The sequence below is a fragment of the Rattus norvegicus genome, chromosome 13 (assembly GCF_036323735.1).
Source record: "Rattus norvegicus strain BN/NHsdMcwi chromosome 13, GRCr8, whole genome shotgun sequence".
In the NCBI taxonomy this organism is placed as follows: Eukaryota; Metazoa; Chordata; class Mammalia; order Rodentia; family Muridae; genus Rattus; species Rattus norvegicus.
The window spans coordinates 65,236,834-65,253,027 of NC_086031.1; the positions used below are offsets into that span (position 1 = coordinate 65,236,834).

General features: G+C 39.9%; 1 protein-coding gene across 6 annotated transcripts in view; it reads right to left on the reverse strand.

Annotated features, from left to right (window-relative positions):
• The window catches only part of Hmcn1 (hemicentin 1), a 469,150-nt gene that overhangs the window by 71,302 nt on the left and 381,654 nt on the right, over positions 1–16,194 (reverse strand). For all 6 annotated transcript variants that reach the window (XM_039090457.2, XM_039090458.2, NM_001271292.1 and 3 more), the window contains 9 exon segments: positions 14,821–15,017; positions 9,868–9,949; positions 8,357–8,493; positions 7,111–7,252; positions 5,711–5,855; positions 5,167–5,294; positions 4,725–4,881; positions 2,172–2,293; positions 1,821–1,985 (listed from right to left, as the gene is read on the reverse strand). In XM_039090457.2, the coding sequence (XP_038946385.2) occupies positions 1,821–1,985; positions 2,172–2,293; positions 4,725–4,881; positions 5,167–5,294; positions 5,711–5,855; positions 7,111–7,252; positions 8,357–8,493; positions 9,868–9,949; positions 14,821–15,017 (1,275 nt within the window).

Below are 16,194 nucleotides of genomic sequence, written 5' to 3' on the forward strand. Positions count from 1 at the left end.
AAACAAAAAATAAACCATTAAAGTTTATTTTGGAATAACAAAAAACCCAGGACAGCAAAAACTATACTCAATAATAAAAGAACTTCTGGGGGACTTGCCATCCCTGACTTCAAGCAGTATTGCAGAGCAATAATCATAAAAACTGTATGGTATTGGTACAGAGACAGGCAGATAGATCAGTGGAACAGAACTGAAGACACAGAAATGAACCCACACACCTATGGTCACTTTATCTTTGACAAAAGAGCTAAAATCATCCAATGGAAGAAAGATAGCATTGTCAACAAATGGTGCTGGTTCAACTGGAGGTCATCATGTAGAAAAATGGAAATTGATCCATTCTTATCACCCTGTACAAAGCTTAAGTCCAAGTGGATCAAGGACCTCCATATCAAACCAGATACACTCAAACTAATAGAAGAAAAAGTGGGGAAAAGTCTTGAACATATGGGAACTGGGGAAAATTTTCTGAACAACACACCAATGGTTTATGCTCTAAGATCAAGAATCAACAAATGGGACCTCATAAAACTGCAAAGCTTCTGTAAGGCAAAAGACACTGTCATTAGGACAAAACGGCAACCAACAGATTGGGAAAAGATCTTTACCAATCCTACATCTGATAGAGGGGGAAAATATCCATAGGAGGGAATATAGAAGCAAAGTTTAGAGCAGTGACTCAAGGAATGGCCATTCAGAGCCTGACACACATGTGGTCCATATATATACAGCCACTAAAACTAGATAAGATTGATGAAGCTAAAAAAATGCATGTTGAAAGGGACCAGATACAGACCTCTCCTGAAAGACACATCCAGAGCATGTCCAATACAGAGGTCAATGCTAGCAACAAACCACAGAACTGAGAATAGGACCCCCTTGGGGGGAATTAGAGGAAGTATTGAAAGAGTTGAAGGAGCTTGCAACCCCATAAAAACAACAACGTCAACCAACTAGAGCTTCTAGGGACTAAACCACTACCAAAAGACTATGATGGACTGACTCAGGGCTCCAACTGCATATGTAGCAGAGAATAGCCTTGTTGGGGCACCAGTGGAAGGGGTCCACCAAGGTAGGAACCCCAGGGCAGGGGAATATGGAGGGGGCAGTAGGGGAATGGATGGGAGGAATACCCATATGGGGGAGGGGAAGGAGTTGGAGGCTTATGGACAGGAAACCGGGAAAGAGAATAACATTTGAAATGTAAGTAAAGAAATATATATAATAAAAAAAGAATAAAGAACAGACTGAAATAAAAGCTTATCTTAGTCACATAGTCTCAAGTATAATTCTGACTTAGGCACTAAATGGCTTTTAAATAGACATTTTATTCTGTCAGTGGGAAAGTGTGAGTCCCTGTAAGGAGTGAATTTGCTAAGTCTGTGGTCTATCATACTTATAAGCATGCTTATTACATTAGAACAGCTTCAGATAGTACATGTTAGTTTGTTCCTAGACTCTTTCTTTTTTCTTTTTAAGATTTATTTATTATATATACAGTGTTCTGTCTGCATGTGTGCCTGCATGCCAGAAGAAAGCACCAGATCCCATTATAGACAGCTATGAGCCACCATATGGTTGCTGGGAATTGAACTCAGGACCTCTGGAAGCAGTGATAGTGCTCTTAACCACTGAGCCATCTCTCCAGCCCTAGACTCTTTTCTTGTCTTTTATCTACTCCTCCTTCTTATTATAATTGTATTTCAAGAGCAAAGGCTTTTTAAAGTTTTCATTCTGTCATAACAGAAGTCTGGGGAAGCCTGCCCATTGCTAACTATTCCAATCCATGAGAGTGAAGCCACAGAACAAGGTTTTGTTACCTGAGGACAGAATCCGATAGCCATCTCCCCTGGGAAGCAGTCTTATGCCATTTTTGGTCCAGTGAATTGAGGGAAGTGGAACTCCAGAAGCAGAGCAGGTCATGACTGCTGGGGCCTGTCTGGTTACCAGGAAATCCATAGGCTCATCAGCTATGGTGGGAGGAACTAAAAGAGCAAAAAGAGAAAACCACACATTGCCATTCTATCCCTCCAACTTCCCAGTGCCATGCTGTCCCTCTTCTCCCTGATGTTAGAGAGTGAGTGCCAAGCAGGTATGAAGAGAGGCTGTCTGGTGAAATGACAGACAGCACCATGTGTCTGTCTGTCTGTCTGCTTTCAAGCTCATTTTACCTTGGACAGTGAGGTCCACTGTTCTCTTGTCCTCTCCAGCATCACTTGTCACGGTGCACTCGTAACTGGCAGTGTCATCCACAGAGGGGGAAATGATGATGAGTGAACCTGAGGAAAGGAGTCTAGAGGAGAGTCCAAACACAAGTATTTCAGTTTCCATGTGTTTTGCAGTTGATATGGTAAGAGACTGAGAGAAGCTGGGGAAAGGAGTTCCTCCTTTGTGCCAAATGAGCGTCATCTCTCTGATGCAAAGTTTGCATGTCAAAATGGAACTTTATATGGTAAAGGATCCAAACTTTATGTTAATGAGAGACAGCTGCCTGGAAGAACTGCCTGAACCCCGAATCTTATGTTTTCTGAACACATGTATCATCATCAAACTTCTTCTCCTAGTAGATGAAGTATATTGACAGCTACTACTTAATAGCATAGAATGTATTCCTGGCTCCATTTGAAATGCTTCTCATAAAGCATCTCAAAATTTATCGGTGACTTTGAGGATGTATATTTGACTACTTACATGCTATGTAAGTGAGTAGAGGTCTATCTGCTTCACTGTCCCCGCCCCTGCACTTAACACACCTCTTTATATGTCATGGCTCATGGCTATTTTGGAGATGTGCCACGTCCATGCCTATATATATATATGTATATAGCATATATGTAATGCATATATTTGACATATATGTTTATGTATGTAAATCTCTTGGTAATATTTCCTTAACTTATAATAACAAACAAAAATGAATGTATGTTTAGAAGGCTTAGAAACATTCTCATCTGACTTAATGTAAGTTCAAATTAAAGTATCAGTTTTCTTCAAACTGTGCAATACTGGAACAGAACCAGTTTGGTGTGCAGTTGGGGAGATTGCTCAATGATTAAAACACTTGCTTCACAGATGTGAAAACCAGTGGTCAGATCCCCAGTAGTCCACATAAATGCCAAGAGGAAAGAGGCCCAAGTCTGTAGGTCCAGACTTGGCAGGCAGAGGCAGGGTCCCAGTGGCTAGCAGGAATAGCTATATTGGTAAGCAGGCTGATGGTGAGATCCTGATGCAGTGAATAACATGGGCAGTTGAGGATAACTCCAAACATCTGCCTCAGGCTTCCATATGCACACATATGTACAGTCCTGCTACACGCCCACATGTACCCATGCACATGTAATTACATATGTATGCATGTATGCTATACACTTGAAAATGGAAAAAGAAAAGAGACGTGGATTTGGTGTAATAGAAGTGTATTTGACATGCCATGTACGCACTTTCCACACAAAGTCTACTTTTAAATCACTGAGTCCGATGCCAAACATTAAACGGTGAGAGAAACAGAGCCGATAAGAGTTTCAGTGGAATCATTCCTGGTTTCGTATTTCCTGCTAAGTCAGAATTACTTCTTGTCGGAGTGTCACTCTGACTGTATTTGATGTTAGCACTCTGGCAGAGAGCTTGATGGGATAGCAGACTGCTAGTTAAACTGGCAGAAATTCTCAGTGCCTCAAAGTTCAGCCTTCAACACACATACACCGCCATATGGAAAGTTGTAGCAGGAAAGCTGGAAGAATGTAAGGACTGGAGAAACTGCTCTTTTCTACCTACCCAAGTGGCCCAATAGCTACATTACATTTCGAAGTGTTAAATTTGGTTTTTTATTTTACAACTAAAGCTTGTATTGACTTCCACAGAATACCTTTGTCTTTTATGTGAAAGACAAAAAATGTCTACGGCCACTGTCATTATGAAATTATAGAAGACACTAAACAAACTAGGTTAAACATGCCCGCAGACCTCAACAATGGCCGTTATAGCTGCATCATTAACTAAAAAAAACAGGTTGGAAATCAAATTTCATACTAAGGAAGTACTTTCTAGTAACTGGTTAAATCTTTATTCTTTAAATATTTGATGCCCCGGTTGATAGGGTTAAAAGCTGTTTCTCAATGCTAGGAGGGACATTTTTTACAATGGAATTATCTTGATTTCATTATGCTAAGTGAAATTAGCCAGGCACAGAAAAGGCTCTGCTTGTTCTCATTACATATTGAAGATAAAAGCTGGGCTAAGAGAGGTAAAGAAATGAATAGTGGTTACCAGGTCTTGGGAGTGGTGGGGGTGGGGTGAGCAGTGACAGCAGCACGGAAGTTTTGCCTAGAGGAATGCCTGACTGTCCGAACATTGCAAAACAGCTGTTAGAAAGGATTTTTAATGTTCTTTTCTGGGGAGAAGGGTGTTAAGGTGGAGTTTAGCTGTGTAGTCCTGGCTGTCTTGGAACTCACTCTGTAGACCAGGCTGGGTTCAAACTCAGAGATCTGCCCACCTCTGCCTCCTGAGTGATGGGATTAAAGGTATGTGCTGCCAGCACCTGACAGATTTTTAATATTTTTAACACAAAGCAATATGTATGTATGGGGTGATAGATGCACCAATTATTCGGACCTAATCACTATACATCACATAAATGTATTGAAATGTGATAGAGTACTAATAATTATGTACAATTGTGCCAGGTAAAAATTTAAGAATATTTAAAATAAATGACTTATTCTTACCTGTATGAATTCTGATTTTGATCTACATTAAGCAGATGTCCGTCTTTTCTCCAGTTGATTGATGGCTTTGGTATCCCAGTAGCTTCACAAGCCAAAGTAGTTTGGACGTTCACGGTCACTGTTACATTGGTAGGACCCGCAGCAATGGAGGGAGGAACTAAAACAATTAAGAAGAAAACATACTCAGCAAATAGCAAGTCATTTGAAATATTCTGGACGAAATTTGTCATTAGTAGTTTTCCGTATCATTAAGGCACAACAAACTGTCACAAATTGTACAATGGTGATATTACCCACAGGAAAGAGAAACCATTGGCTTGTCTTGTTCATAATGTAGGGGAATATCCTTAGTCTTTGAGGTCCGAGTTTTTATTAGTTTATGAGTATCACTTAAAAAAAGTGAACCAAAACCTGGATTTTTCTTTTGTAAATGTATATTTACCGTGGACTTGTAAATCTATTCGCCTACGGTCTGTTCCAGCCACATTGGTTGCCATACACAAATACCGTCCGGTATCTGTGATATGTGCTGACTGAATGTGAAGAAATCCATTTTCCAAGATGGAGTATCTGTAAGGAAGGTCACAGATAAGTTCTTCTGAATCAACCCATTTCAGTTTTATACCGTGTCTCGGATAAATGTTAAAGACTTGGTAAAATCTGCTGTTAGTATTTTTCTGTCTCAGGTGAGACAGATATACAACGACACTGGTGGAGGGAAAGGGTGCATGCCGTGTGAAGGTGACTAGCAGACAGGCTTGTGATCCTGATGAATTAAATGAGAGTTATGCCTGCAAAATATTAAATTTTGATTCTCATTTTAGGATGAAAATACTGATTCTAAAAATGGTAAGATCAAAACAATTCATTTGAAGTGAAAACAAATAAAATGACTAATAAAAAACCAATTCATTAGGAAAAAGAATTTGAAGATTTACATTTCAATTTCTTGTTGCAGAATGTTCTTCCCCTTTTAGAACTGTTACCTTGCATGGCTCTCAGCTAGAACAACACCGTCCTTTCTCCATGTTATCCTGGGTGATGGCACGCCTTCAGCAAGGCATTCCAGGGCAATTGACTTATTTAAGAGAGTGACAAGGCTCTGGGGACCACCACTGATGCTTGGAGGAACTGAACAAGAGACAAACACAACAATCTAATTACAATAAATAGCTCGGCCCTCACTCAGGATCTGGAGATGTAAGGAGAACTTTAAGTGAAGGAATTAGTTTTGTTTCTACTAATCTACCTCAGGATAAACAGAATTAAAGTCTAACTCCTGAAATCTCACTGAAGATATCCTGCATTTGAAAATGAAGAATAAATGGGGAGAAGAATTTAAATCCTGATACAGAAAGAAAGGGAGAGGGGGAGGGGGGAGGGGAGGGGGAGGGAGAGGGGGAGAGAGGGAGAGAGGGGGAGAGAGAGAGAGAGAGAGAGAGAGAGAGAGAGAGAGAGAGAGAGAGAGAGAGAAGTAAAATTCAGCTTGGGTCTGATGCAAATTAAAGTTGATATTTCTTATTTCTCTTTAGCCAAATAATGGTCAAAGAATGTTAATGCTGGAACAGCTTCACTTTAAATAGAGAACAGAAAGTGGACTGTTTTAATGAAAACCACATCTGTGGTTAATCATGTGAGTCTCAGAACAGGCATTTTATTAATCATAGCGTTCATGTGGGAATACAAAGCCTGAACTTTAATTTTAGTATTAGAGGTTATTAGTTGTGTGGGTCATCCAGTATGTTGTAAAACGTCATGTTAAAATCCAAAGGGGCTGTTGTGGAGGGAAATCTACACATTTTCCTGAATTTTGGCAAGTTTTGGCATCTAGATATGCATATTTATGAAAATTACAGTAGTATGGCATTGGTTAAGAAAGTTGTAACACTGCATATGTATCAGATGGTAGAAAGCCACCACCAATAAAGGCAAGCTAAATGATCGGCCATTTGTCACGTATAGGTATAGTGTGGTGGTTTCCTCTCAGCTGGATTTGTTAATAATCCTGTGTGTGCATGTGTCTGTGTGTGTCTGTGTGTGTGTCTCTGTGTGTGTGTGTCTGTGTGTGTGTCTCTGTGTGTGTGTGTCTGTGTATGTGTGTGTCTGTGTGTGTGTGTGTCTGTGTGTGTCTGTGTGTCTGTGTGTGTGTGTGGTGGGCATTTGTGGGCTGTGTGTTGTATTACTCTATATATCTTTAGATCTTTAGATCTACATTTTTGGAACTGAACTAATTTGCCATACATGTCTGACATAAATCCTATATATTGCTTTCTCAAGCTAATAGCATGACCACAAGGATTTATTCAGTAAGCTCCTGAAACACATTATCACCTTTTTGAATATTTTTGGTGAAATTTTCAAATTGTGAAACGCTAATTTTTCTTACCATTTACAGTGAGGATAAATTCTCTTGTAGTCTTTCCTGCGATGTTGCTGGCGACACAGGTATAATTGGCCGTGTCTCCCAGGTCTGCATTATTAATTTGCAAGTATCTGCCTCCAGACAGGATTCTTACTCGAGGTGTTGCCTGGATTCAGAGTAAAATCAGTCACCAAAATGTCAGCAAAATAAAATAAAGCATTATTTTATTTATTTTAATGGTGTGTGTGTGTGTGTGTGTGTGTGTGTGTGTGTGTAGGGGGTATATGCTCTATGTACATATGTGTGAGTGCTTGTGGAGGCTAGGAAGGGGGTGCTGAATCTCTGGAGCTGGAGTTATAGATGATTGTGAGGCACCCAACATGTCTGCTACATGAACATGAACCCACCATGAACTGAACTCATGCTCTCTGAGAGAGTAGCAAATATGCTAACCACTGTGTCATCTCTTCAGACCTTCAGCTATTTGATAAGAGCAAAAATAACCAGGATGAACCACAGAGTTGCCATGTGGCAAGGTTGGCTTGTGTAATAGCTAAAGTCTCTTTCATTGTCTCATTGACTTTGATTAAGTCAGGGGTACAAAGCCTCTGATGCCATCAAACAAGGAGAAACAAGACAGGACAGATGGTCCAAATTAAGCCTTTATCAGTCCTCTGTAGGATGTTTTCTGGAAAGCAGTGCCTACTAGATTTAGCATAACCAAAGCCTTGAGAGTCAGCTTTCATTTGCTGTAAAAGTCTAGCAAGAATTCCAAGCTTTGCTCTGTCAGCACATAGATGTCACCCAACCATAGGAAGCTGTAAGAGGAACTTTGGTTTTTCCTTCGGATTCTGGGCCCAGAAACCTGTCAGTAGGGATATTACAGATGCATCCCGGCTACTCCAGAGTCCAAATTCCAACCAGGAAAATTCAGTAGTAGCTTTTTCCTGGAGACGTGGTAATCAGTTCTTTTGAACCCTTGATGGTTTCTATCCTTTTAGTCAAAGACCGAGCTAAGAGTTTAATTAGGACTTCAATCTATAGACAGCAGGTTATACAACAATGTGTCAGTTTCTAGAGGGTCATGAGTTTACCTGTGTTGTGGCCCAAATGAACTACTAAGCAAAGGCTAGAAAGGGAAGGCAGTTGGCCGAAGGCTCCCGGGTCCGCCTGTGCAGGTGGAAGTGATTGGGTTTTGACCGCTAGCAAAGGCTTTTCAACTGATTTTGCCTTTTAAGAACAGATCTGTGGAATCAAGGGGGAAGGTTACCTGTAACTGCTCCCCATTTTTGAGCCACATGATCACAGGTGGAGGCACTGCGTCGGACTTGCATTCCAATGTCACCTGCCTGTTCCTTAACACGGTGAAGTCCTGGGCTTCATCCACTCCAGCAATGTTAGGAGGCACTAAGCATGAGAACAGCGTATCAGTGCATTTGATAAACGGGCTGTAAATGATTGATCTATTTGGTCTCCAACAATGGCTAAGTTTATGGGACGATAAAGGAGGCATGGACCTTAATGGTTAGTCACCTAATGTATGGTCCAGATTATTAACAAATTGGATCTTTATTACTTACCACTTTCCTATTGATTAGATAATGGAATCTTTCCAGCAAAGCACATGAATAATAAGATAACTACACCATCGTCACCTTTGATGGGTAGTAAGGAAATAGAGGCACAGTGCTGTCCTTCCATCAGCTTCCACACTGGGTAATACTTTACTCTGACTACTGAAAAATGATCAAATAAGGAACTGCCCATCGCAGTATGAAGAACAATGTCCATTTTTCCTGATTAATACAGACATATTTCTCAGTATATCATAATTTGGGTTTACTTAGGTAGGCCTTAATTTTCAGTAGGGATATCAGGGAAACTTCATACCAGACGATCTGCATTGACTAGTCAGTCAGGCACTGAAAATTAGATCAATTTCTGTTTGGTTTTCAAACACTCCTCCCCATGAAGAGTGATTTAAATTTATATATAAAAGTAATATTCAAAAGGGCCTAGTTAATTCAAACTGTCTGGAAAGTAAAAGGCAATGATTTTAAAAATCTTTAAAAGGACATATGTGCACATGCATGCATATGAAACGAGTCAGCGTAGGACAGTAAAATTTAAAAATAAAGGAAATAGCTAACATATTGTCAACATAGATAAAAAGGCAGACTATCCTAATATGTCTAAATAATTCTAAAAAGGGAGTAAGATATATGGCAGCATGCAATCTTAAAATGACGCTATGGAATATATGTGTTAACACAAGAGTGTTCATCACGCCATTAAGTGAGACATAAAGTGGCTTAAGTTCTGTGTTCTGAAATGTTCCTTTTTTTGATAGTAAGGATCTTCTTATTTCCCTAATGAGTTCCCTAAGCTTAAGCAATCTTCCTGCCTCAACTTGCCAAGAAGCCGGGACTACAGATATATGCTGCTGTGCTCAGCTATAAAATATTCACAGACACAAAAAAACATTGTATCCTTGTGTGGTAAGACTATGGATTGTTTTTATTCTAATCATTATTGTAATTTATGTTGTTATTTTTAAGTCACCAAATTTGAATTGTTTGGGTGAAAACAAGACAAATAACTCAAAACTCCAATGAACTATATCCCAAAGAGCTCATACATTATTAACACAATGAATAAAATTTGTAAAATATGCATTTCTCAACTTATCTCCATATGAAGTGCTGTGAAATGTCAGGACCTTCTCTAGTACAGTTTTTAACTAGGATTGCATGTGGTTCCAACATAAATCACCAAAGTTACCGTGTACTCTCACTAGATATTCTTTATCATCGTCCCCTGCAGGACTGGATGCCAGGCAGGTGTATCTTCCTGTGTCCTCCACCTACAAAACCCAAAGGAGCAAGTTATGCAGTGTTCCCATGCTGGTGTCGGTGACGAAGATAAAATGTCCCTAGAACTGGCAAGATTACCATACAAGGCAAAATTACGGGAGGAAGTGCAGCAGATGAAACAGACTTCGTCACTATGGTTAGTGTTTTGATGTGGCACATTGGCCGACATCTCTGTTATGTATAAGAGTTTTAGGAAGGAGTTTTGATATAAGAATATAAAAAGGCATATATAAGTAAATAGTTATATATGTCTATCTGTACTTGTAGAAGATATAGCACCAAGTATGGCCACTCAGATGTTCAATATTTAATATGAAGAAATTAACATTCATAGGTTCAAGTTCCATAAACTTCATTTATATAAATTTCATCTGTTAAACCATAAACTTCATTTACACTCTTTCTGAAGGAAGTGGTATGTTTAGAGAAGCAACTGGTAAACAAAACACCAGATTACTAAGCCAAGCAAATTAATACCACATCTCGAATCTGTCACTGAGATATACAGCGATAGAACGCTGTTTGATTACAGTGTCAGACTGACGGCAGAATCTATTTGATTAAAATCCAAACCAATTATTTAGAAATACTCCTGGATGTTTTCTGCTGGATGTTAGTTTTCATCTATATGTTTGGCATTATATGAACACCACATCTGGAGATATTATTCTAGTAAGCCTTACTATTAACAAAAACATGTTTTATAAAAGTAAGAAGTCTGGTAGAGCGCTTGCCTAGGAAGCGCAAGGCCCTGGGTTCATTCCCCAGCTCCGAAAAAAAAGAACCAAAAAAAAAAAAAAAAAAGTAAGAAGTCCTCAGCCATTTCATTTATTCTAATACTTGGACATTCTCTGAATACTGGCATTAAAATTATTATATTCAAATTTGACTTTATAGGTTATGAAAAACCTCTTGCTGGCTTCACAAATTCCTTTGAATAAATTTAAGACATGTCTGAAAAACAGAGTTGGGGGAAGGATTGAGGAACCCTGTGGGAGTGGGGATAGAGGTTCCACAAGGAGACCAACAGACTCAACTAACCAGGACTCTTGGGGCTCTCAGAGACTGAACCACCAACAAAAGAGCATGGCGGGAACTAGTACACCCGCCTGCACACATGTAGCAGACATGCAGTTTGGACTTCATGTGGGTCCTCCAGCAACTGGAGCTGGAGCCTACCCTAACTGTTGCCTGCTTGTGGATCCTGCTCCCTTTACTGGACTGTCTTGTCTGACTTCGGGGTACAGGATGTACCTAGTCCTGCAGTAACTTTAGGTGGGTTGGCTCCCCATGAAGTATCTTCCTCTTCTCAGAGCCAAAGAGGAAGGGGTGAAGGGAGGAGGAGGAGATGTGTGTGGAGATGTGTGTGTGTATGTGTGTGTGTGTGTGTGTGTGAGAGAGAGAGAGAGAGAGAGAGAGAGAGAGAGAGAGAGACTTTGAGGCAAGTGGGGTTGTGATTGGCATATAAAGTAAATAAATTAATTCATGGAAAAAGTAAATGGACAACAACAAAAAAAGACAGAAAAATGGTTAAAACATATATTAGACAAATCTTCACAGAAGCTTTTTATTAAGAATTAGAAAATAAAGTACCAACCAATCAGAGCTCCCAGGGACCAAAACACCATCCAAAGAGTACACATGGACAGACCCATGGCTCCAGTAGCAGAGGGTGGCCTTGTTGGACACCAATGGGAGGAGAAGCCCTTGGTCCTGCCAAGGCTGGACCCCCAGTGTAGGGGAATGTCAGGGAAGGGAGGTAGGAAGGGGTGGGTGGTTGAGTTGGGGATCACCCTCATAGAAACAGTGAGGGGGATGGGATAGGGATGGGAAACCAGGAAAGGGGATAACATTTGAAATGTAAATAAAAAAAAATCCAATAAAAAAAGAAAAAATGTTAATGTTGTGAACTGTAGCCTGGAATTTTAGAGCATAAAAGCCCCTTTCTCTCATAGATCATTAAAAAAATTTATTTAGATATTTGCTCAGAATAAAACAATCTGCTTAAAGATATTTAAATGAATTTGCATAGCAGCTCTCTTTCCGTAGTCACCAACTATAGACAATCTGATAAAGAATAACAGGTGACTGGCAAACAAGAGATGATTTAAAAAGTCATAAAAAGAATCATGTTTTGATGCAAACAACAATGTGGATGGATCACAAAATGAATGTTCCAGATAATAGAAACCAGGCAAAAATGTGCTCACTATTGTGTACATAAACTGTAGAAAATCAAACAACCAACAATGGCTTAGGGCAGACCCGTATTTGACTGGAGGAGGGAGGAGTGGGTGGGAGACATAGTCAAGGGGCTTGGGTAGACATTGTGGGTGGTTTGTGTTTTCAGTGTGTTGCCTCTAGAGATGGCTTGCGCTGTGTACAATAGATCAACAACTTTATATGTATAAGGTAAATAATATAGTTTATTACCAATGATATGACAAAAAGGCTGTTTGAAAATTCCCCCTTTTCTTTATTCCTAAGCTTGCTTCATTATACCTAATTAACAATGGCTTAGTGTCATTTATTTTATACTCTGCTTTATTTTCCTTTCCAATACTATAACCACACAACAATCTTATTTCTTATTGGTAAGAACAAAAAGAATTAGAAAATAAGGGTCTGGGAGAGATAGCTCAGTGTGGAAGATCACTAGCTCTGAAAGTATGGGGACCTGAGTTCAAATCCCCAGCAGCGATTTAAAGAGATACACGAGGATGCCTGTGTCAATAACCTTAGCACTTTGGATTCTGAAGCTCAGATCTGAGAGTTCTCTGGTCAGTCACCCTCTCTGAAAGGCAAGCTTCTAGCTCAGTGACAGTCATCCCCTCAAGCCCAATGAGGTTGACAGCATTAGAGGGCCACCCCTAACATTTTGCTCTGGGCTCCACATGCTCTGCACACTACCATGAATATGCTACACACAGAGAGACTGCACACACACACACACACACACACACACACACACACACGCACACAGATGCACACACATGCGCACACACACACAAACACAGAGAGACAGACAGACAGAGAGACAGAGAGAGACCATTTTCAAGAGAATAACGTTTGATTTTTCTCATCATCTCTTTAAAACCTCTAACTCTTCTTTGCCAACTCTTGTCAACTCTAGATTGTCGATACCCCCTTCACTTGTCTTCAGAGTGTCAAACTTAACGCATCACTAGTAGCAAATCAAAATTTACTTCCACTAGGAAATATTTCCCAACAACTTGCTTCCTTCTGGCTACTCAGAGTCATTATTTATAGTGTCGGTTTGAAGTGTACTCTGCTAAGTTTGAACAATTAAGTAGTTGTTTTTAGATTCTGGAGAGACATTGACACGTGCTATGCTTCAGAAGAAGAATGTATAATGGCAAAGCTGGATCAGTGTATTTGATTGTAGGATTGACAGGTCTTGCCTGGAGCAAGCCACAAACTTAGTTTATGATGGAAGATAATTCAAGAAATAACTGTCTATACTGTTCTTTTCAGAATTTGCTGAGAAGATGTTTTGGGCCAGGCATATTAGCAGAGAGCTGAGAGGCACATCAAAAGATGTCATTCCGGGGGGGCTGGGGATTTAGCTCAGTGGTAGAGTGTTTGCCTAGCAAGCGCAAGGCCCTCGGTTCGGTCCCCAGCTCCGGAAAAAAAAAAGATGTCATTCCGATGTGTAAAATGTAATGTAAGTGCTATAACAGGTGTGTACAGCCTGTCAAGACAACACATCTCGACCAGCAGAAGCAGAGGCAAGCTTGAGGCGTGGTCATGTTTCACTTTCTACCTCATGGCTGTTTCCAGTGGTTTGCATGTCTGCCATCTCACTGTATCTTTCAAGACATTTTATTTCCTTGGGAGAGAGGGAAAGTTCTTGAAGGGTTTTGATTCAGTGTATGGATTGAAAGTTTTGTGTTCCTGCTATGTTTGGAATGAAAGGAGGAGAAGTCATATGCTTCACGACAGCGAGCTGCTGTGCTGAGGTCTACTGCTTCCTTTACTCACTATGGTCAGTGCCTCTTTCAAGATAAAGTCTGGCTATTCAGCGTCATACAGGATGGACATTATGACCGTAGCAGTCACAGGAATTATAATTCTTGTTGTTGAATTTAATTGTTATGCTATTATATGTTTCTTTGGAAACCAAGACAACATATCATGTACCATATTCTTTTGGACTCTCAGAATACATCATCATCATCATCATCATCATAATCATCATCATCATCATCATCTTTATTGTTGTTGTCGTTGTTGTTACTGATACTGTTATTTTATCCAAAGTTTACAACTGAGGGCATCAGGACACTGGTGAAGAATCTTCATAATATAAAATTTTCCTTTATTGTTAGCATAAAAATTATTGATAACAATATATTCCAGACATATATTTAATATGTTAATATTTCAGATCAGTCTCTTAAAAATAAATCAAAATAACCATCTAATTCTACTGAAAATTCATTGCCTAAAACTGTTTCTCCAGCCCTCTGTTGTCTAGTTTGGGGGAATCAAAAGTGCTCTCTGAAATCTCAGACATTGTGTTTTAGGTTGCTTAACCTGGTTAGCGAAGAACTACATAGAAAAAAGCAGGAGCTTCAGAAAACATATTAGAACATGGAGTGTTGAAAACGTGCTTAAGTTAATGAGAAAGTATGTGTTTTTCTTCACAATGTTCTGTCAGATTCTTCATCTTCCTTCTACTTCCCCAGTCACGGATATCATAGAGGCAATCTACCCTTTGCAAATCCGTAGAGATTGGTGATGTATTCAGATGTACGGATGTGGTTACTCAGTAGCTATCATTTATTAGGGGATACAATATTAAAGCAGATAAAATAATCGTGTGGATGGAGACACTTACCTGCGCACTGGACACTCGAAGAATAGCTCCTCCTTCTAGAGTCTGCACTTGCTCTGTCTGTAGAAAGGGCCGGCCATCTTTCATCCAGGAAATCTTAGGGGCAGGGATTCCAGAAGCAATGCAGGACAGTTCAAGTGGGTTATTTACAATTACGGATACCTCTCCAGGCCCTTCAGATCCATTGATGTGAGGCGGTTCTAATGAAATGGGAGCGCGCAACAACAACAAGAAAAAAGTGCTGTTTTACACATGAAAACATGAAGATGAACAACATTTATAATATAGTTTGCCGTTACTAGTAACATAAAAGCATTTACAATATATTCCATCTATATGTTCACATTCCATACATGTTATTATATCATATAACATATACATGTACATATACATTATTATATATTTATCGTATTTCAGATCAGTTTTAGCTGATCTGATCTTTAAAAGTTTGGAAAGGAAACTCCAACTCGCATTTACATCCCTGTGACATAAAACATTTAGAGTATAGAGAGTAGAACGATGGTAGATGGTCTTAGTTCTTCTCACTGGCAAGGGTTCAAAACACTGGGAATAGTGGTTTCTGCAAGGAGCACATTTGTTATGTCTAGGCAGGGGTAGCTTTCTCTCTTACTGTTTATACTTCTAAAATTACCTTCCTTAAAAAAAAAAAACTAAACACTTGGTCCTTGGCTCCACTCCTCCCAAATGTAATCCTTTTAAAACAGACTTTTCTCACAGCGACCAGTGAACATTTTCAGAGAAAAAAATTGTAGTTCATGCTGTAGGCTTTCGGGCTCAGGAGGCAGACAGAGTGGATGCTGGACAGCTCCAAGGGTGAGCTGAGGGGTTTTGCCTTTGTTTTTGTATTAAAGCAGGCACATAGTTTAGAATCTGACTCATAGCACAGGACCTGATGTCCCACTGAGTTTGAAAGGAGCGCAACAGGTCTGTGGATCTGGATAGACCTTCAAAAAGAGAACTGGCATCAAGAAACACAGTGAGACCCTCTGTGTTTCTTTTAAACTCATGCATGTTTTACTTCAAATTAAAAGCTTTAAAAAGCAATTACTAAAATCTCTACTGTAACAACTTTGTTGAAATTTCCTTTACTTTTTTAAAATTTTTTATTCAATCTTTTTTTTACAGTCCAGACTTTATCTCCCTCCTGGTCCACCCTCTGACTGTTCCACATCCCATACCTCTTCCCAACCCCTCAACCCCTCCCAGCCCCATGAGGATGTCCCCACCCCACCCCCACCCCTCCCTACCAGACCTCCCCACTTCCTGGGACCTCCAGTCTCTTGAGGGTTAGGTGCCTCTTCTCTGACTGAGTCCAGACCCGGCAGTCCTCTGTTGTATATGTGTACTGGGCCTCAT